General features: G+C 44.5%; 1 protein-coding gene across 1 annotated transcript in view; it reads right to left on the reverse strand.

The window, feature by feature from the left end:
• Positions 1-21559, reverse strand: part of Oc90 (otoconin 90) — a 33600-nt gene extending 12041 nt beyond the window's left edge. The window contains 6 exon segments of the mRNA XM_037197283.1: positions 1763-1875; positions 4982-5156; positions 8023-8079; positions 8960-9022; positions 17408-17500; positions 21433-21559. Of these exon segments, the coding sequence (XP_037053178.1) occupies positions 1763-1875; positions 4982-5156; positions 8023-8079; positions 8960-9022; positions 17408-17453 (454 nt within the window). The 5' untranslated portion in view covers positions 17454-17500; positions 21433-21559.
• Positions 21560-22695: the final 1136 nt, after the last annotated feature.

The following is a 22695-nucleotide window of genomic DNA, read 5'->3' on the forward strand; positions in this document are numbered from 1 at the left end:
GTTTTGGGAGACAGTGATACATTTAGAAGGTGGAGCCTTGCTCGAGGAAGTGGATCACTAGGTGGAAGGTCACTGAGGGTCTGTTGGGGACAGCCATCCTCCAGGTGTGGCATGGATGTTTCCATCTTGAAATTAGAGCAACCGTGATAATCCACACAACACCTTCACATGATTAGGCTCATCAAATTCTCCCAGAGAGAGAAGGAAGGGTTCATGATGCTCATGAGGTGTTACAAGAGAATACTCAAGAGATTCTCCAGAAGGCCAGTTGTTACAAGATACCCTGCCTCTGCCCACAAGGATACAGAAGCAGTTAGGAGTTGCTGGATGAAAGAGATATTTTCAGTGGGGTACCAGTAACTGAACCATGTACCTAAAACCCCAATTAAACTAAGTGGTTCACCAACTGGACTTGAATGGAATTATTCTTGGGTCTGTTGTCAGTGCCTTTCAGGGGTGAACAGATGTTTGTCCACCACTGTCCCCCCCTCCCCAATTAATGCAATATGCTAAAAGCTTGAATGCTCTGCTTTCAGACTGATGTCATACAACTAACTGCTTTGTTCTCCTGAGGCCCCAGCAAAGAGCTTCTTCCACTACAATGCCTTCCTCACCATCATGGACTATATTATACTCTGACTCACCAGCCAACTTAAACCTTTCTAAACTGTTCCTATCAGATACTCTATCAAGGGCACAAGAAAAGTAACTAATGCACTGACCATCCAGAGAACAGTCCAGAAGGTCAGGAGACCCCCCCCCTTCACCCTCATACACATATGGATGCAACTGTCTCACATGGGGAGATAGATACTCAGGATCTGTTTGCTAAGTGCATGGATGAATGCCCTTTTCCATGTCCACTGGCTTCTCCCCCGCTGCTTCCTCAGTGCCTCCCTCTAGCTTCTGCTAATGCTCCAGGCTCTACCAGGCTTAGTACCTGGACTTAGGAAAGCCTGGGGCCTTGGTTCAAAGCCTGGCTCTGCAGCTGAGTACCTCTGTGACTTCAGCTAGGTTGTTTAATCTCTCAGAACTTTCTTACTCTTGTCTGAAAACTGAGAACAGTGGAGCCTATCTAACAGGTTGATGGGACAGAAGGTCAGAGTTACTACGCATGAAGACCAAGGCTCAATCTAGCACCTCACCATGCTATACTCTCTCGTCCCTCTATGCCTTTGCCTATCCAACTTCTTCCAGGACCACCCAGACATGTGAAATAATATTCCTAGTTATACTATTCCCATGGCAAACAAGGTGCTTACACAGGAACATTAGCTATCCACCTGCCACTTACAAAGAGCAGCCACCCCCAGCTTGGCCACTCATCTCTACTTCTATCTCTGCACATGACAATGAGTTCTTACTATACACCAGTCACTGGAGTAACCATTTCTCCAGCAGGCCTAATTTAATTTCCATAACATCTCTTTGAAGGAGGTTTTCTCCTCCACATTCTGTGGTTAGGAAGTTAAGGAATTTTTCCACTCTAACATAGTGTATAAATAGCAAACTATTTGCCACTTACAAGCTTCTACAGTCACCACAAGTATAAATAAATGATAAAGGAAATGATATTCCAATAAACCATTGCTTCAGTCATAAAAAATAACCATTTCACATGAACTATATGTGAATCACAAACACATCAATCAACTAAGTACCAACCATGTCACTGCTGATGGTGTTAACAGTGTTGGTGGATCCCACAAGGACCACAAGGGTCATTTCATGCCTCTGCTCAAGGAGGCCTAAAAATGCTCACCACATGTGATCTGTTTGTTGATGCAATCCACATCTGCACTGAGCTTGGCAGGGTCCTGGAGACAGTCCATCTCAACAGCCTCCTCATAGCACCTACGATGCTGGAAGCAGCAGCTAAGGCAGGCCAGGCAGGATCAAGGGAGATCATGGTTAGGATAGAGACAAGCAGGGAGCCTAAGATCATCTTGGTGTCTAGATGATACCTGGTAGTGATTTGTTTCAATGCTCATCAGGTGCGTGTGTGCGAGCACACATACACACGCACACACACACCATGCCACCTGCTATCCTATATGCTTCAGAAGGAAGTTTACATCAGTCTTGCCCAACATGCCAGCTTCTGGGCCAGCTACATGGCCCTGGATCTCAGCTGGAGGACATGGTATGAAAATGGCTCAGGGGAGGTAAAGATGGGCTTGTACTGGACCTTGACTGGGCATTGTCTTTGGATGCTGCTTCTGCTGTGGACACCACATTCTACATCTATGTGAGTCAGTGTTAATAGCAGCAATTGTCTCTCTCCTCCTGCTTGCGTAGCTTCACACAGGATCTGGCTTCTCTAAGGAAACTTCATTTGCTGGAAGTGTCAAGGGCAACTCTATTGCTTGCTTAAAATAACCAATGATGACAAAGCCAAGGTCATTTTGTAGAGTAATTTTATACCCCTGAATAAGGAAACCAACACTGGAAGGCAGGTATGGTAGTGCCTATCCCTGCACTAGAGAGGCAAGAAGATCACAAGTGCAAGACCAGGCATGGCTATATAAGAAACCCTGCTGCAAGAAAGAGGAGGAGGATAAGGGAGAAAAGAGGAATAGGAGGAAGAAAAGAAGAAAAAAGGGATATGATGATGTTGATGATGATGAGGAGGAGATGGCAGTATTTAACCTTCAAATGACCAGAGTTAAGGTGAGAGAGACCCCAGCAGCTATTCAGAAAACAGAAAGAGGCAGGTCATTAGTCAGTGAGTCACACAGCCTTTTAGTTTTTTGTATGTGGGTCTCTGTGTGAGATTCACAAGCTTCTTACAGCACAGGTGGCTTCTAAATCGCAGGGTGACACTGTCACTAGAAGGTTAGTGGGCTCTTACAATGTAGATAGGGTCATAGAGAACATTGCAACAAAGAAAACACGGGGAAGTAAGATGCCCTTGGGAATATAAATATTCTGCCTAAGGAAGATTCCTTTGATTTAAGAAAACATCAACATCATCATATCCCTTTTTTCTTCTTCTCTTCCTCCTATTCCTCTTTTCTCCCTTATCCTCCTCCTCTTTCTTGCATTTCTTAAATGTTCTATTTCAATAAACAACAGCAGATATTTGGGGAGTTTAGTGTGCAAGTTCAAGGAGGAAACAATCTATCTTCCAGGATATTTAGAAACACCCACTTTATTGACCAAAACGTACAAAGTAACTGAAATTAGATTCAGCCCACCATCCCACTAGTGTGAGGACACAGGTTCTTTGATAATTCTTTCTGTGTAGGAGACAGTGATGAATGACTCCTTTATTTATTCTATTCCCAGGTTTCTTGGGTGTTCAAAGAATGAGAGAAAATAGGCATGGGGGACTTGACGGGAAATTGTGTTCCCAGGAATGGCCCCGGCCTCACATGCCCTGCAGAACCAGCCCTTTCCTATCTCTGTGTTGACTATCTGATCCTGATCCCTAAAATAAAAAAACTAGCCTTGTGGTTCAAAGGCAACTTGTATCTTCTCCTGCAGGTTTGACAGTGGGGATAATTAGTTGTTTAATTGCAAAACTACTATTCTTTGTCAACCAACCATGTATTCTTCTCAATTCATCTGTTTTTAAGCTCTGAAAAGGAATTGGAGGCTGATCACCTCCTCATTCAGTGGGGTCACTAGTACTGGGAGCACAAAGAAAGGACATGGTGCATTCTGTCTTTAGAGGACAATGAGTGGAGTTGAGAGACAGACGCTATGCTCACATTTGTCTGTGTAACACGTGTAAGAAAGAGAAGCTCAGAGGTTTGGAGAGCAAAGAACGAATGCAACTGAGAGGATGTCCTTCAAGGATAAATGCCAGGACAGGTAGGTATGAGCTGCCTAATATGGGAATGCCAGAGATGCCTTCCTACCTTCTTTGAGGTCACATAGAAGAAAGAATGAACATACCTCATGGCATTGGGTTTGGGGCACAGGATAATGTCAGTGGAATAGGATATTAATCGTGGAGCAGAGATCCAGGTTCAGTTTTCTATGTCTGGGTGCTTTCTGTTGCTGATGCTGTTGCTATGGTTACAGCCACTGTTACTACTGTGCTAGCCCTGTTCCTCCTGTGTTATGGATACTATTACTCTGGTATTATTACTGTCAGTATTGATACTACTGCAGTTACCGTGCTATAGCCATTGCTGCTACCATCCCCACTGTTACTACTTGTCTGAGCCCAGTCTCGTTTCCATGGTTACTGGTACTCTTGAGCTTCACAACCAGGTACATTTGCAATGCCTTCAGCTTATAGTTAAGTAACATCAATAAGGAGCAGAGAACAGGAATTGCTGAGTCATAGGTAAGAGTCCTTGAATTTGAACACATAGCAACAGATTTCCCAAATCATTCCATTGGCCCTCCTATTTCCATATCTCTTGACCACACTCTTGGTTAAGCTTGCTTAATGTTTTTAGGTTTTAAATGTCATTGCCAATCCTGGTACTTTGCTGCAGTGTGCACTTCCCTTGTCTGTAGGGATGGAGCACATCTTCACCAGCCATGTCCATTTTCTTGTGTTCCACACTAGGCAGGAGTAGTGTTATGGTTATCTTAACCCATAACTTGTGGGTTGTTATTGTTTGTGTTTATTGAAGGTTGAATAGGAACCTCTGTAATTGCTTTTGGTTTAGTAGGCAGAATAGCACTGAATAAAGCTGGGCTCCACCTACACATATCCTGAGTTGATAGAACTGGGTTGGACCCCAAGAATCTGTATTATAACAAGGACCTTAGTAGTTTTCATGCAGGGAACCCCATCTTGGAGCAAGCCTGCACTATAGTTTTATCATGACAGAGCCTCATGGTAACCACGAGCAACAACATCACTATTTACACTGTTCTGTGAAGAGGTGGATGCCAGTTTCCTTCCAGTAGGTAATGGAATTTGATTTCTCCTAAGCCTCTCCTTGCAGGTCATTGCCTTTATTTGTTCCATCCAAGGTGTCTCTAGGCTGCAGTGAGCTCACCTGTGGCTCTTACTCACCTGTCAGACTCATCCACAGGTAGCCCTTCCATCTCAAACCTGCAGGCACAGCCATAGTCTTCAAAGTCCCGGGGGCAGAGGCCGGTCACACACCTCATACTGTTCACAAACTGCAGCAGCAGAGGGAAGTTGGTGAAGACAGCCTGCAGCCAGGTGAAGTGGGAGCCTAGGCACTCTGTAGGTGGGGAAAGCAGGTCCTGGTGGGCACTGGGAACCCAAGTGCAGGAGGAGCTCTGTCCACTGGCTTTCCTGCACCCCTGGTTGATGGGATGTCGTGAGCACAGTCACTGTCTGCTGGGCAGTCAGTCAAAAGCAGGGGGACAGCCCCCGCCATGTTGGTTACACCCACCTGACAGATGCTGGCCTCTTCCTTTTTAACAAAACTGGAAACTTCTCTGGAAGGCAAGCCTGCTCCTTAGGTTTCTGAATGAATTTCGCTATTATTCTCAGCTGGTGAATATAACTCTATATTTCCATGCCAGTGACTACTGGGCTCTGAGGACATCCCCCAGATCTGGCTGGAAAAGACTTAAGAGAGAGTTTGTCAAAGACTTCTAGAAAATATTTGTTTCCTAATACAGAAATAACCACGTAAGAAGGCCCATTTTGGGCTGGGGAGATGGCCCAGCTTTTAAAGTGTCTGCACCCTCATAATCCACATAAATGTCAGGTGGGTGTGGCAGTTCCCGGTGATTCCAGCCTCGGAAGGCAGAACCCACAGGTCCCTAGAGCAAACTCACTAGAGAGATTGGCCCTACGGGTGAGCTGTGGGTTTAAGTAAGTTCCCCTGAGTCAAAGACCAAGACAGGGAGCAATCGAGGAAGAACTCAGACATCTGACAATGGGCCTCCACAGATATATGTACACACGCGCTCCAAACACAGGTACACACCCCAGTGCTTACCAACATGTACACATGTGCACGTTGCATGCACACATAAGAAAAGAACATCCTTTCGGGCTACACTTTTCTTCTTCCTTGAATGTGGATGTGCTGGATGGAACTGCAGCAGCTGCACTGTAACCATGAGGCCCCTAGCCTAAAGCTGAAAAGCCAGTACGTCCAGGGAGGGCAGCAACAGAGCAAGACAGAACAGACCTGCAGGACTCTGCTACTTGTACACAGCTACTGCACCCGTCCTGGCCCCCTTAGACTGTGTGCTGTGTGAGATACATATATCTAAAGCACGCCTTTATGACCTGTGGAATTATTGGTTTGCTGACCGAATCTCCAGTGGCATGGGGATGGCACTTATAAATTATAAGCCAGTTAGAAAAGAATGGCATGTCCACACACAGTAGTTGAGCATCTCGTCTGCACCAGACACTGCACTAGATGTTTCCAGTCCCACAATAGTTCAGGTTGGCTGTGTGTGTGTGATACATTACAGAGTGGTTTTTAATGCTATGAGCTTCACAGAAATCCTGCCAGGGAGGCGCCAGTCTGTTGTTCCCACTTCACGGGGAGAGATACCCATGGTCAGAGACGTGCCCAAGGCAGCAGCTGATGATCTACCAGCAAGCACAGAGCATATAAACTGGTAAGAAAAACACTGCTTGTTTCTACTGTAAACCTTAAGCTTTGCCTCCTCGTCCTCAGCTGTTTTAGGTCTGTTCCAGGCTGAAGGAGGCGACTGTCACTCGAGTGCACAGGACTACAGAAGTGGAACTGATGGGACACAGGTGTGGTTTGCGAGCACCAGGCCCACTTGCCTGTTCTGGTTTTTCTTTACCTCATTTAAATTTTCCTTCCTTTCTCACATTATGTTTCCATGAGGTCTCACCAGTAAGCGAAGAATGATTCAATGTTGCTGGGAAACCTTTCTAAAGGTTGTGTGTATGTGTATGCTTACATGGATGTGCATTTTCATTTCACAGACCTCTAGGGTAGCCACATTGAGTCATAGGCACCATACCCAACCTCTTCTAACCCAACAGCAGGCTCTAGCATCTTTGCCTGGGCCAGTAACAGTATAGCATTATTTGATGGGCATTGTTCATATTTGATAGTAGCAACCCTTGTGGTGTCCCAATAGTTGTATACTTGATATGAAACACACATGGATTGTTTGACAATCTTTCAAATATTTAAGATTCACATGTACTTGCTAGTTGAGGAGAAAAAAACAAACCACATTGGTGTAAGGGACTAAATTCTAGGCATGAAGAATGTCTCCCTTCTAGCTTTGAAGTCTTGAACAACCCACTTAACTTCCATGGGCTCAGCATCCTCACTTATACACCGGGATACCATTCTCTTTCCAGAAATTCTGTAGTTAGGACATGGAAGTGAGGAAAATGAAGGCATATAATGACTCTCTGATGCACCTTAAACAGCATCATTTCCCTCTTAGGAGCCCAGATACATGCTGGCAGTTGGCTAAGGAGGCCAGAGAGATCAGAGACAGAGAACAAGACCCTAGTGCTTTCTTCCAGCTTCCTACACCCACTGCATCCTGACACTCAATGGATAAAAGCAATTTCATGTTGACGAATATTTGTTTAACCATGCAAAGATGTGTTGCATTTGTCTAACTATGTAAAGATGTGTTGCAATTGTTTAATTATGTAAAGGTGTGTTGCTGTTTTACCTTGTCTGCCTAAGCTTAATAATAAAAAGCTTAATAATAAAAAGCTTAATATCCAATAGCAAGGGAGGAAGTATAGGCAGGACTTCTGGGCAGGAAGAGTAAGTAGGAGGAGGAATTTAGGCTCGGGGAAGAAAGAAAAAGAGACACCCGGAAGATGCCAGGGGCTAGCTAACCAGACACAGAGGGAGCAGTAAAGTAGGACATACAGAATGAAAAAAAGGTAAAAAGCCCTGAAGCAAAATGTAGATGAATAGAAACAGATTACATTAAGTTAAAAGAGCTAGTGGGACAAGCCTAAGCTAAGACCAAGCATTCATAATTTATTAATATAAATTATATATAATTAAATAAAAATATATATAAATATAAATATAAAGTCTTCACGTTTTTATTCAGGGGCTGATTGGCAGCCCAAAGAAAAATCCAACTACAATTTCAGATTTCACTTACCAAAAATTTCAGCGACACTTTCCACATTTTGAAACACCCCATTGAAGAATGTAATATCTAAGTGGAAAAAAGACAAACATGAATTAAAGAATTAAACATGAATTAAATTGTCTCGTCCTCTATTTATCTTCCTACCTGGAGATGTCAAATCTTTTCTCTTTTTCTAAGAACAAATTTGACCTTAAGCTAGCTGTTTTGGAACATGGATTACCATGGAAACCAATACTGAGGAAATTTGAACAATATTCCTAGGCAACATTGTTCAGTTATTAAAGATGAAAACAGTGACTTCTGGATGAGATGATATAGCATATTTAAACTGAGAAGTGCTATGGAGGATAAATGCATGGCATCAAGTCATTGTGCCCATGGACATACTATTTTAGGGTGTCCAGTAGGGAAATGTGCTGTTATGAAAGTTATCACAGTGACAGGGACCCAATGTTCCCTTCCCCGCAGAACAAGCATTGGACAAGAACTCTGCAATGTGTCATCCATTTCTTTCCTACCAGGAAGCCTAGAGTGCATTTTAAAATTATTTTTCTTTTTTGAGATTATAATTACATAATTGCTCTCTTCCCTCTCCTCCTTCCTTGTTCTCTTTCAAATTCAAGGGCACTTTTTTCATTAATTGTCGCATACAAACATTGTGTTTTAACGCTAAGATTTAGCCCCCACATTAACCCTCAACATCAGCCCATTTACTTTCTTTCCTGGTTCCCTATTTCCACTGAAATCCGACTCAAATGAGAGACCACTAGAGCATGAAAAATTGGGGGAGAGGCTGGAGAGATGCTTTTGAGTACCATCCTTGTGACTGCCTGAAGATGCTGAAGCAGTTAGGATCCTAGGCTGTGTACAGAAAGGGGTGTTTTCTCTGCCAATAACCTAGACAACTTTTGACTTAGCTTCTGGGCAAAGAGCAAAGGATTCTTACTGATATTTTTTGACAGTCCTGGAGGCAATTCCTGAGGATTTGGAGTGTCCAGAGCATGGCCCCCTGGAAGTAAGTTAGAGACAGCAAAGTTAGCACAAACATTCCACTGCCCCTCCCTGGGCCGAGGATGAGAGGTGTCAATCAGGAAGAAAATGAGGATACTCTCAGATTCAATTCCACATAGGTTTTTATAATACAGGTGTTGCACTCAATCTCCTGGTAGCCCTTGACTAAGATTTGATGCCTTCTAATTTAGAGTCTAAAACCCTGGCTTACTAGGGGATATCAGAAAATAAAGGGGTGTCATGGATACCCCTGGTGTTTGCTAGTGGATTCCTACTGGTTGACCTTAATGGGAGCATTCTGACTGGGGACGATGAGACCTGGTAACTGGTTAATTGTCCTTATGTGAGAGGCTACAGTGTTATTTGGACTGACAGTTGTTTGTTCTTGAGATAAAGCACTAGCAGAAAGAAGTGGAGGTATGGAAAAGACCTCAGCTCCCAAGGAATTCATATTAAGATGAGGCTATTCCCTGACAACTAGTATCCAAATTTCTTCAATACAGAGTCAGAAAACATTTTGATCAAACTAATCTGATGTAGGACTGGCCTAGTTTTCACAAATTCTTCAGTTGATTTTGAAGACAATCACCCAAAAGCCTTGCCTCGAACTACCTAGAGGTATAACAGAAAGGAGTGGGCACCACCTTATCCATCCCAACATGGAAGAAACATGGATTAACCCGGTCCAGCAAGATGGAATGTCATTGGCCACAGACACATCCTCTGAATGCTCCTGCTCATTTCGCCTCAAAGATATAAAGCATGTGAGCTGCATGGTACTATTATGAGATTAAAAACGTGTGTGTGTGTGTGTGTGTGTGTGTGTGTGTGTGTGTGTGTGTGTGTGACCTGTATGGGGATGTGTGCAAGTGAGTGCAGGTGCCCATAGAACCCAGAGACATCAGATGCCCTGGAGCTGGAGTTACAGACAATTGTGAGCACAGATATAGATTTCGAGGACAGAGAACAGATCTCATGTCCTCTGCAAGAGCAGTGTATTCTCTTTCTCCCTATTTCAATATTTCTTATTCTTGGAAGATTTCATACACTTTTAACTGCTGAGCCACTCTTTAGCCCCTGTCACAACATCTTTGTCTTCACTCATCAACGTGACAGTGATGCAGTTAGGCCTGACAGTTTGTCACTGTTTGGAAACCTCCTTCATCTGAAAGCTGTAAGAATCAGCCCTCAGGGAAGCATGGGAGATTCTGTCCATCCAGGAAGATGCTCTGGCTGGCTCTCTGCTTGGTTCTTGTTTGGGCCCTGCTTGGATCAGAAAAGGCTTCCCAACCTTACATGATTGGTGTTGGGACTTGGGAAGTGTTCAGTGCAGAGAGGGGATTGTCTTGTGCATGCAGGATGTATCCCATTGAATGACAGTTGTACCCACCTAGTAGTGCAGTGTGTGTTTGTGTGTGTGTGTGTGTGTGTGTGTGTGTGTGTGTGTGTAAAAGTACTACCAGCAAAAAAGAGAAAGGCTCTGTCATTTTTTCTGTCTCTGTCTCTCTTTCTCTCTTTTCTTCTGTCTCTGTGTCTCTGTCTCTGTCTCTGTCTCTGTCTCTGTCTCTCTCTCTCTCTCTCTCTCTCTCTCTCTCTCTCTCTGGCAGTGCCAGGGATCAAACCCAGGGCCTCACACAGCTGGGAAAGTACTGCACCACTGAGCTCCATGCCCAGCCCTGCCTCTCCCACCCCCTTTATTACAAGGTTGCCTAAACTGCATTGTGCTTACAATGCTTCTGTGTCAGCTTTCTGCATAGCTAGGATTGTCGGTGTGAGCCACCATGGCCAGCCAGCCTTCTTCTCCTGGTAGCCCTTGACTAAGATTTGAGGGCTGCTGCTTCCACTGTCTTCTAATTCAGAGTCTAAAAGCCTGGCTGAGAGGGTGGCTAGTGATTGTTCTGAGTCAGTTGTCCTGTAGCTTTGAGCACATTTTAGCCTCCCTAGCCTGTTTTTCACCTTTAAGGATAGAACAGGAGCTAGAGAATTTCCATGGACTTTTCCAGACCAAAGGTCATTGCTCTTGACTTTCTGCCCGTTCCTTTGATGATACCTGCTGATGGTGAGGCAAAGCCAGAGAGTGAGCCTGGCTTATAGCTATCAGATAAGCAGCACCTAGTCCATAGAGGCCCTCTGAAGATGACCTTTCAGGTAAGAAAGAGACAAAGGGAGTAAGTTCAGCTATAACACTATGTGCTGCATTGTGGGGGGATCACAGCAGGCTGGTAGAAACAGGGCTTTGCTCCTCTGGGCCTCTATACTCCAACTACCGAATCTCTGTCCATTCTCCCCACATGCTCTGGATTGTTGCACCATGCATGATCTCTGCTGGGAAGCCCTGACTTGACTAACTCAGTCTGACTGAGTCTACTCATCACATGAGGCACAGTTCAAAGAGCACCGTGCAGAAGACTTTCCTCATTCTGTCCCCTGGTCTCTCTATTCTTTGCCTAATTTCTGCTCTTTGGGCCTCCCAGCTCTCACCTTGAGCAGCTGTAATCTTTTCATGTCAACTCTCAAGACTTCTTTCTGCATGTATCCTTACAATGCTATTTCCTGTGGGTCTCTTGAGGACAGAATCCTCCTCATGACTGCTGTCCCATGGCCTAGGGCTCACTGAACACACTTAGATAAAACTCATGATTTCATGTGGATGAGAGAAGACTGGGAAGGTTGATTTGGGCTGGGCTGGGATGATATAGGAGGCCCAGAAACCAATCTGCCTGGTCAGCAAAGAGGCAGAACCTCACTACTGCCGAAGGCTGCAAATACATCTCTCCAGGGGTAGGCAGAGAAGGAAGTAAGAGAGGTGGGTTTGAGGCTGGGTATCAGTAGAAGAACAGTGGGGGTGATGGAGAAGAAGGGAGACCTGTGTCACAGTGTGAGGTATGACTCTGCTTTAGGCTCTGAGAAATGAGCCCCACAACTTGAAGCTTTTAAAATTTTGCTGCCGATCTGAATTCTTTGCATAAGAAAACATTGCAGTTTTAAACTACTGGTTCAAATGTAAAAGAATTGTGTTTTGCAAGCTCCAGAAAACAAGCTTGTAAAGTGTCATTAGTTTAGGGAGTGAAAGAAAGGTACTTTGCCTTGAGTGAGTACAGGGCAGATCACTGGGGCTGTGAGTGGACTGTACATCAGGGAGCTGCAGGCACCAGCCGAGCATCTGTCTTCTAGGCTATATGAGTGGTTTCCATGGAGAGCAGATTTCTTCCTGTCTGGGGCTGATGGCCTTTGTGGGTGGGCAGTGCCCTGCAGTACACAGACTTGTGGGTAGGAGATGTTCAGGGCTTCCTTTCCATTTAAGTCCTTGTCTTGGACCCTGAGCAAATTCCTCGGCACAAAAGCATTTGGCACAGTTTTGAAATTCTGCTGCTTACTCCTGCAGAGACCGTGGCATGCTGATGCCAGTTGATGACATCTTTCCTGTGTCTTCTGCGTAAGCAGAGTTGCCTTCCTCTCTGGGGAGCAGGAAATAGCTTATTGCCCAGACAGGTTACCCACACTGCTTTGAGGATCTTGACACCCACACAATTGCACTAGCAACATAAAAAGCCCTCCTAGATTTTAGATCATTTGTCCTAGACACTGATTTAGATCATGAAGGGAGTGCACCCAGAGGTGGAGCAGCATGAGGTTTTGGAGGAAGGACAAAGAGAGATGATCAGAGGCAGCACAAAATTGATGCCGATTCAGAACTGCTCAAGAGTGGTCCTGTCAGGACCAGAGATGGTGCTGTAGTTTGTATTGTCTTGTCTAATGTCCCGAGGGCTGCAGGCTACATGTTGTCATTACCACTTTATAGACAATACATATGAGACTCGGCAATGAGGCAACACTGACCCAACACACAAAGCTTTTCTTGATCTTGTCCTTGTCCCATCATCCTCTGCTGTTAACCTTTATTGCCCTGCAGTGTCATGTATGCTGTGTCTGGACTGGAGCTCCCTGCGCTGGGTCAGTTGCCTTTGTCTTATTTTATACTTAAACTTGAAGTTCACAAAGCCTGACTTAATCCCTAATCTGGGTAACAGCTTACACAGACACCCTTCCTCGTTGTGTGCCCCCTCCATGCTGCAGTATTCTATTTATGCAACTCTTTTACAGTATACTAGGGACTTACTGAAAGTGAGTACTATCATGTGTCATATACACACATTCAAATTTTGCTGCCAATTGAATTCTTTGTATAAAAAAAACATTCTAATCTTAGACTACTGGTTCAAATTTAAATAATATGTTTTGCGATTTCTAGAAGATAGGCTTAGGAAATGAAAAAGATACACATCTGTGTGTGTGTATCTTTTTAAAAAGTTCTCTACTCCCCCAAATATATATAGATATATACTGAATATATATGTAAATACAAACATATATATAAACACATGTATATATGAAGGATATTATATATATGAGGAGAACCCACAGGACCCAGCATATTTGTTGTTAAATGGATGAATGAATATATAATTGAATCACACATTGAGTGGATTTATTTTTTTTAATTGAGACAGTTTCTCTGAGTAGCTTTGGCTGTCCTGGAACTTGCTTTGTAGACCAGGCTGACATTGAACTCAGAGATTCACCTGTTTCTGCCTCCCAAGTGCTGGGATTAAACGTGTGTGCCACCACCACCTGGCTAGTGGCTTTCTATTTTTTTTTTGGGGGGGGGGGAAGAGAACTTTTTTCAAAGAAAGATTTATTTTTATTTTAAGATGTGAATATTTGCCTTTACATGCACTACATACGTGCAGAGCCTATGAATGTCAGAGGGGGCAATTGGATCCTCTGGAACTGGAGTTCCAGATGGTTGTGAGCCACTCTATCACTATTGGGAACTGAACCCAGGTCTTCTGCAAGAGCAACCAGTGCTCTTAACCACTCAGCCATCTCTCCAGCCCCCAAATCTATGCCTTAAATTGGTTTCTCTCAGGCACTTTTCCACTTTTCCAGTAATGGAAAACTAACATGGACAAATTAGTTGTTTTGAAATTTTACTTCAGTGACTTCTGGGGCAGACACAGATGGTATCTCCTGGGGCATGACAGCTCAGCTTGTTGAGGACCCTATGGCATCTGCAGAGAGGCCTCCTTCTCCCCATCCCTCACATTCCCTGTAGCACCTTCCAGCCTATGAAAGTGAAGGCGGTACTACCATTGCAGGCCAAGTTTTCCAGGGACACAGGACTCCTCAGATGGAGTCCACCTAGATGGCCTGGCCAGAACGTCTTCAGACCAAGCTGCAGCCCAGAATGGATGCATTGCTCCCCACTCTTTCCTGATGCAGAGCTGGCATTTCCTGCTCGCTGCTCCACTCCTTGTGGGTATTTCTTCTGAAGAAACTTTTGGGCCCCTGTGAGGCCTTAGCCTCTGTTTCTCGAGAGACATAGACTAATCCATACCTCCCAGTTGTCTAGGCAGAAGCCTCTGAAATGTCCCTTTGCACTCTAGGAAGTTGGTGTGATAGGCAACCCTATCTCAGTGGTGGCCAGACCCTGTAAAACTTGGATTGTGGATGGAACACATTCAAATACACACACACACACACACACACACACACACACACACACACACAACTGTGAGTTTCTATAACTGTAATGTTTTCAAAGCCAAGTGTTTGTATTTGAGAGTAAAAATCTCCCAGGGCAAAATAAAAATATTAGTCAACCCAGTCTCAGAAGGACAAACATGGTATGTACCCACTCATAGGTGGATACTAGAAGTAAATTAAAGGACAACCAGACAACAGCCCACAACTCCAGAGAAGCTAGCTAACAAGAAAGACCCAAAGAGGGACACATGGATTGCCCTGGGAAGGGGAAATAGATGAGATCTCCATGAGAGAATTGGGGATGAGGGGTGGGCAATGGAGGGTAGGTGATGGGGGATGAGAACATAAGGGAATGGGATGGTCAAGCTGGAACAGGGATGGAGTGGGAAAGAGAGAGATACCATGATGGAGGGAGATACCATGGGGATAGAGAGAAATCTGGTGCTAGGGAAGTTGCCAGGAATCCCCAAGGATGACCCCAACCTGGACTACTAGAAATAGTGGAGAGGGAGCCTGAACTGAACTGGCTTACCCCAGTGATCAGATTGGTGAATACCCTAACTGTCATCACAGAGCTTTTCTCCAGTGACTGATGGAAGCAGATGCAGAGATCCACAGTCAATCCACAGTCAATCGTTAGACAGAAGTCAAGGGGTCCAGTCAAAGAGAGAGATTCTATGAGCAAGTGCATCAGGATCATGATGGGAAAACATGCAGAGATAACCAAACCAAACTAGTGGGAACTCATGAAAGTTAGATCAATCACTGTGGAGCCTGCATGAGACTGGGCTAGGACCTCTTCATGGCAAGACAATTGTGTAGCTTGATTTGCTTGGGGGTGTACCCTGGAGGTAGAATTAAAATCCATCCCTGATGCATGAGGGGGCTTTCTGGAGCCCACTACCTGTGATGGGGCACCTCATGCAGCCTTGAGGCAGGGGGAAGGGCTTGGGCTTGCCTCTACTGGATGTGCCTCCCTCTGGGAGGCCTTGCCTTCTTGTGGGGGGAGTGGGGTGTGGATTGGGGGGCACACTGGGGGAGTGGGATAAGGAGAGAGAGGAGGATCTTTGATTGATGTGTAAAATGAATAAAATTTTTTCTTAATAAAAAATATTAGTCAAATGATTCCTTATAATAGAGGGTACCCATTTTCACTTTATTATTGAAATGTAGCAGTCAAAGAATAAAGAAGGTAAAGGAAAGCAAGAAGGACAGAAGAAAATATTTATTGGTTACAGTTTTATAGGAAAAATATGTAAATGGTACACATAAATAAAATGTCTTTGACTAAAAGGAAGTTTACTCTCTAGAGAGAAGAAAGTGTTAGTTACCAAAGAGAATAAGCTTTTCAAAATATGAGGGAAGCACACGAAAGATGGGAAAGATGGAGGGGCAAAGTAGGTTTGTCGTTGTTGTTGGTTTGTTTTTGTTTTTTGCCTTTTATTTGTTTGTTTAGTGAATATTCGTATTTGTATTTTTAAATTTTTATTATTTTTTTTAAGATTTCCTTGGGGAAGTACCACAAGGGTGAAGGGCAGACCCAGAGGGACTGGAAAATGAGTGGGTTTGGGGTACATGATGTGAACATGTACATGATTCCCAAAGAATCAGAGGGAAGGCCTGTCTTCAGGTGAGGAGCTGGAGTCCCCTCTCAACTATTAGATTGTCATTCTCGAATTCCATGCTTCTGGGCCAAGTGGGAACTTCATGTGTTCCATCTGCTAGCTCGGGTCTTGGCCAATATAAATGACACAAAAGATCAACAAATGGTGTCATTATCCCTGCTGCTTGAAGAGATACCTGAGGAGCCTCTAAGAGGCAGTGTGTAAGTTGAGAGTGTCTCTGAACATGAGAAGACAAGGGGCCCAGATTAGTGAATGATGGGAACTCCCATGCAGGAAGGAAAACAGTGGGTTTGCATGTTTGAATGAAGAAAAAGCTTGGGTGGTTTCCATTTAGATGGTGGGTAAGGTTTGAAACATTTGCTCTTGGTGGTACATATGCCCACTGAGGCTAAAAGAATGTTGTCTGTATCAAGAAGGTCAATGTGCCCCAAGGAATTAGCAAGTTGGAGGGGGTATGCAGTATCTCACAACACAAGAAGAAAAAAAACCTATACTCCCAGATGGAAGGAGCTTGCCAATAAAACACTTTGCTTTTGGCCCACCTTTCTTTCTCTATTCTGTACCCTGTCCTAAACTTTTAAGTCCTGTATAAGGTTTTCTTTTTTAATTAATTTTTTACATAAAATATTTTTGATCACATTTTCCCTCTTTCAGCTCCTCCCCACATATCTACCTACCCACTCCATGCTATCTCTGCTCTTTCTCTCTGTCTCTCTATCAGAAAAGAACATAATACAAAAAAAAAAAAAACCCAAAGGTCAAAAGAAATATGCAAAGAAACCAGTAGGACAAAAATATGAAAATAAAACAAAAGGCACACACAAAATCATGGAGCCTGCTTTGCATTGGCTAGCTACTCCTGGGCATGGGCCCTGCTCTGAAGTGGTTGATACGCTCAGTGCCGCTAAATTGGAGAAAACTGATTTTCCCCTTCCCAGCAAAAATCAATTGCAGATGGCTTCTTGGTTGAGGGTGGGTTAAGACTTAGTGTCCACTGCCCCTCCTCTGTGATGGGATTTTATGAACAGGGGTTTTAATAGTTAACATTAATTCTGTAACTTAATACTGATGTTCAAGTCCCATCACTCATTAGGCAGAGGGCTGAAGAGGAACTAATATGGAAGTCAGTTGGATGCGGGCAAAACTGTCCTGCATTTGTGTGAAGCTATCAAATGCTCAACTGGAAAGACTGTACCAATAACATTACTCACCAACACAGGAAACCATCAGCATACTGACCAGGATCAGCTTGATCATTGTCGGAGAGCAGAGGACACGGTGTGGGCACAGACTAGAGCAGCTCCCTGGGAGAGAGGCCAGCAGAACACAACAAGGATGCTTTTAAAAAATACCATATGAGAACCACCGGAAGCTTCTTGCCTGCTTTGTGCCAAAGGCCCAAGTTCTGAAAGTGTTTCTGTCCCAGCTTCAACACTGACTAGCACTTTGACATGGAGAGATAATGTTTCCCTTACGGAAACGCTGCTTATCCAACTGTAAAATGGAAAGTTAGTTGTGTCTTCCCCAAAGACATGGCAGTGTCTTGTTCCTTCACTTATTTACTCCACAAGCATTTACTGCAGACATAGCATGGGGGAGGTAGGTGGATTTGAACTCTACCAACACCACCCGAGAGATGAATAAATCGGGTGACCACATGGTGGTGCTGCCTGCCAACAAATGGTCCTTTCCTTGTAGCAGTTCCACCTTTCTTCCCTTTCTTGGGTTTTGAGCACGTGGATTATCTGGTTGCAGTCCTAGGATGTCAATGGATATCCTTAGGGCTTGCGCTAGGGACAAAGGAACAAGGAGGGAACAAAAGTCCTGGAACCCATCACACTTTCATTACAGCTTCCAGTGCTCAGATTACCAAATATTTGATTTCAATAGGCACTCTAATGCCCAACAACTCTGTAGTTAATAGAAGAAAGGAGATCAGAAGGATTTTAAAATACTTTTCTCCCTAGTTATAATTCCCTATGCAGTGGAAAATAATTCGTTGACTTGTGCATATTCTGTTTTAGATCATGATTTTAGGACCTTGTATGAATGACAATACAGCATGATCCAGCTGTCCCAGTAGCATACACAGGACTGCTGGATAGGGTTGTCGATACTGTGCGTTGCACAAGGGTACTTGGCCAAGTGGTCATATAGAAGGCCCCAAACAACTAGGCTAGACTCTCACTCAAGTGTGCCGAGGAGAAGGGGTACTTTCTTCTGATGTGTTCTAGAGGCAAAGGCAGTGCTCCACACTTTAAGGGTTGCTATCCTGGGACCACCTTGCCTGTGAACTCAGTTTAGTATGAAGAGTCCTGAGTGAGAAGACCTTGTAAGATCACTGTTCTATGAACTTGTCTCTAGCATGGCCTCTAGTAGCTGCAAAATCAATGTGTTTTGAATGAAATAAGATCCTGATCAGACTAGGCATCCTCTAGTAATTGGCTGCTGTCTGATTTCTCTTCAGCATAATGCTCTACTTGTAACCATCTTCTAGAACAGAGGAGCTCTCAACATCAGACATGCTCTCCCAGCACTTTGCAGAGTCACCTCTGACTGCCTCCTCTTCAGGCTGAAGCCAGATTGAAATTAATGGTGAGACAAGTCTCCCAAAGGATTGTGCTAAGATATAGGACTGCCACTAGCATGCAGCAAATGTCTTTCATGGGGGCCTGGAGGGCTGCTTTTAAGTCAAACTCACAAGATGGAGGCCACCAGACCTTGGGCAATCCAGTCACCATCTAGTACTTATGGCATCTAATGGTTACTGTTACCATTACACAAAAGAGAAGACCATAACATAGGAACTTGGAAGGGCCATGCATAGGCATCATCTTGTCTAATGGCAAGCTTTAAGATGAAGCCTTTGAAGCTTTCAGGCTGATGAATTATAGCACAAAGGTCCCACTTTTGCATGTACTTGACTCCCAGCCGGCACAGCGGTAGAACCTGCCTGGTAGCTCTTGCGGGTCCCAAGTGAGTTAACCCTCTACTTCCAGACCTTGATAACTGAAGTACAGAAGCAGCCCCATGGCACCAGGGATTGCAGTTGCAGCAGTTGGCTGAACTGCAGCTGACAGCTCATGCTGATTCTTGTTCCCTGTTTGTGTAGAAGCCACTCTTTGAAAATAAAGTGAGGGAGGGGTCCAGTTAGAGCAGCTACCTTTGACTCAGGTCTCAGGAGTGCACTCCCCCAGGCGTCCATCACCTCAGTAAGCATAGGCTAAGGGCCACTTGACTTCTACCTCCTAGGACAGCAGATCTTAACCTGTGAGTTGTGACTGCTTCGGGGCCGAAAGACTTTTTCCTGGTCACTGAAGACTATTGGAACACACAGATATTTACATTACGGGTCATAACAGTAGCAAAATTTCTGTTATGAAGTAGCAATGAAAAAAAATAATTTTGTGGAGCAGGACAGTGGTGGTGCATGTCTTTAATCCCAGCACTCGGGAAGCAGAGGCAGGCAGATCTCTGTGAGTTCGAGACCAACTTGGGCTACAGAGTGAGTTTCAGGAAAGCTGCAAAGCTACACAGAAAAGTCCTGTCTTGAAAAATCAAAAAATAAAATAAAATAAATAATTTTGTGTGTGTGTGTGTGTGTGTGTGTGTGTTGGGGGGGTTACCATAACATGAGAAACTGTATTAAAGGGTTACAGCATTAGGAAAGTCAAGAACCACTGGATTCTAGTACCTAGGATGTGTTTATGGGAATACAAATTATAAAAGCCAAAATAGACATGACCCCACCACTAGTATATTTTAATAAATAAGTTTTCAGAGAGGAGAGTTGAGGGTTGTTGCTTTGTACAGAGTTGCAGCTGGGGAAGAGGAAAATATTCTAGAAGTGGACAGTGGAAAGAATGATACAAAACCAAAAAAATTTCTCCACACCACTGTTCACTGAAAATGCATAAGATGGTGAATATATATATGTAAAATGCTATCCTAATATAAAGTTTGAACTAGGTTATAAACTTGAGGATCTTGTTCCTTGCATTTATTGGATTATTCTTTGTGTCAGGTGCCCCACTGAGCATGCTCCATGCATTGTCCAGAAACAAAACCCTGAGACAAAAAAGAAAAAAAAAAAAACACCAAAATCATGTCTGCCTTTCCCAACAAAGACCAAGGTTCAGTTAAGTCTTAACAAATTGCTTTTAAAAGAGGCACAGGGAGCCGGGCGGTGGTGGTGCATGCCTTTAATCCCAGCACTCAGGAGGCAGAGGCAGGTGGATCTCCGTGAGTTTGAGGCCAGCCTGGCCTACAGAGCGAGATCCAGGAAAGGCACAAAGCTACACAGAGAAACCCTGTCTCGGAAAAACAAAAAACAAAACAACAACAACAAAAAAAGAGGCACAGGGGAAGTAACATGGCTGCCAGTACCTATGCTTCAAACCATTAACCAATCTAACCAAAGTCTTTGTGGATATTACCCTCAGCTGCCTGGCCAGCCACATGATCCAAAACAAACAAGCAGTTTCATGAGTATTACAGTTCAGTCATGAGGGCTGTCCTGCACCCCGAGGCTGCCCTTTGTAGGCATCTCCCTGGTAGAATCCTGCTTACCAGGCCACCTTCTGACAACTAATCCCAGGGCCACTAAATTGTATCTTGGAACCACAGCCTGCTGGTGGGCTGGAGCAATCAGGCTCTGTGGCTGGATAAATGGAGCTCATTTTCCTGAGCCCCGATTCATCTGGGACTCATGAAGTTGACCCAGGAGAGTCTTGTCATGAACCACAAGACTGGAACTCTGTGCTCAGGACCACCCACCCACATGAGGTGCCCTAGGCACAGCTGTTGACTCACAGGCTTGTGGGACTCTTGCTGGAGTGGTGTGTGTGGTAGGGAGGTTGGGCAGGAGAGTTCCAAGTGCATTTTAGCAAGTGCTGCCCATTCGACATTGCATCTACTCCAACAAGGACTCAGAGTGCCTTTAGAGTCTTGTAATATCCAGGAGTAGCCTCCAGGACCCACACAGTGCTAAATACATGACCCTTCTTCCCTTCCCACTCTCTTCTTCTCTCACTTTATTCCTCCTTTTCATCCATCCACTTATCCCTCCATCTTTCTCTTTTCTTTCCTCTTTCCTTCTCTTCCTTCTTCCACTCATTCTCCCTGTCTTTTCTCCAACTATTTCTCCCATCATCCTGACCCTGCCTCCTCATCTTCCCCCATCCCTTCTTCTCCCTCTTTTCTCTACCCCAAACCATCACAAGAAGTAGGTACCTACTGTGAAGCTTCCTTCACTCAAAGGCTGTTGAATGACCCAATGATGCTTGACTTTGAGCAAATGGGAACAGTCTTTTATATCCCAGGCAAAGACCCCCGGTTATGTGAGCACATTCCCCTACTCACACTAAGAGCTTTTCATTCACTCTGGCAGGTGAGTGGCATCAGAGGGAGGAAGTATCATAATGCTATATCTTGGCACAGGTAAAGGCTCTATATTAGGCAGTCCCATCTTGAGCCCCATGAGGAGACCCGAGCTCTAATTAAAGAACAATGGCTGCCCTGTTCCACACACCCCACCCCACCGCAGTGTCTCAGAGGCTCTCTGATTATGTATAAGGGTCACAAGGGAACAACTCTAGAGGATGAAAGATGTTGAAAGTCACTGGCTCCCTTGCTAGGAAAAAGGCAGGCTTTGTTTTGCCTAGACACTGCTACAGAGGATAACTTGGGTCACTATTTAAAAGTCCCTGCTTAGGCATGGGAATTTGATTTCTCTTTCCTTTATGGTTTTCTGTCCAAGCTGTAGGGTACAGTCAAGAGAGGCTTTAAAATTGAGCACCCTAGGTTCTACTGCCAGCCCTGTTGAGCTCCACCTTGGCTTTCCATGTCTGCTACACGGAGGTCACCCTACTGGTTTAGGAGCTCTTCGGAGCCTTTTCTTCTCTTCATGACACTTTGTGAATTGTTTTCCTTCCCAGTAGTGTGCCATCTGTGGTTGTCTGGACTTTGTCCTTGCCCCTACAGTCACCACACATGGCTGTTTGTGTAATCTTAGGAGTAGAAAACTGAGAAGCAAGTGATTTAGAGGAATTGGTCCCCGCTCACGTGTGCCATTCTTTTAGGCACAGACCAAGGCAGCCTGGCTATGATGAACCCTCTGAGCTTCCCATTCCAACTTTGCATGTTGAAGGAACAGAACCAGTCAGATGATTACATTGAGGGGTCAGTGGAGCCTTCCCAGCAGAATTCACTGAAGGCCTTCTCCACAGAAAGAGCTGTTCTTGTATGCTGGATTTTTTGCCTGTATTTGTCCTTAGGTTACTCTGGTGCACCGAGGGCTGGATCTACACTGCTTTAGTCTTTTTTTTTTTCACAAACACAGAAGAGCCACCATCTCTAAAGCTGCCAAATTAATGGGGCCACATGTCTCAATACAGCCAAACCCATGCCCTCGGCATCTCAAGAATACAGCTATAGCATTAACAACCTGTCCAGGAGGGTAGTTCTAGACATTTGCAGGGGATTTGAGGATTTTCTACCA

This window comes from Peromyscus leucopus, chromosome 20 (genome assembly GCF_004664715.2).
Source record: "Peromyscus leucopus breed LL Stock chromosome 20, UCI_PerLeu_2.1, whole genome shotgun sequence".
NCBI classification, from domain to species: domain Eukaryota; kingdom Metazoa; phylum Chordata; class Mammalia; order Rodentia; family Cricetidae; genus Peromyscus; species Peromyscus leucopus.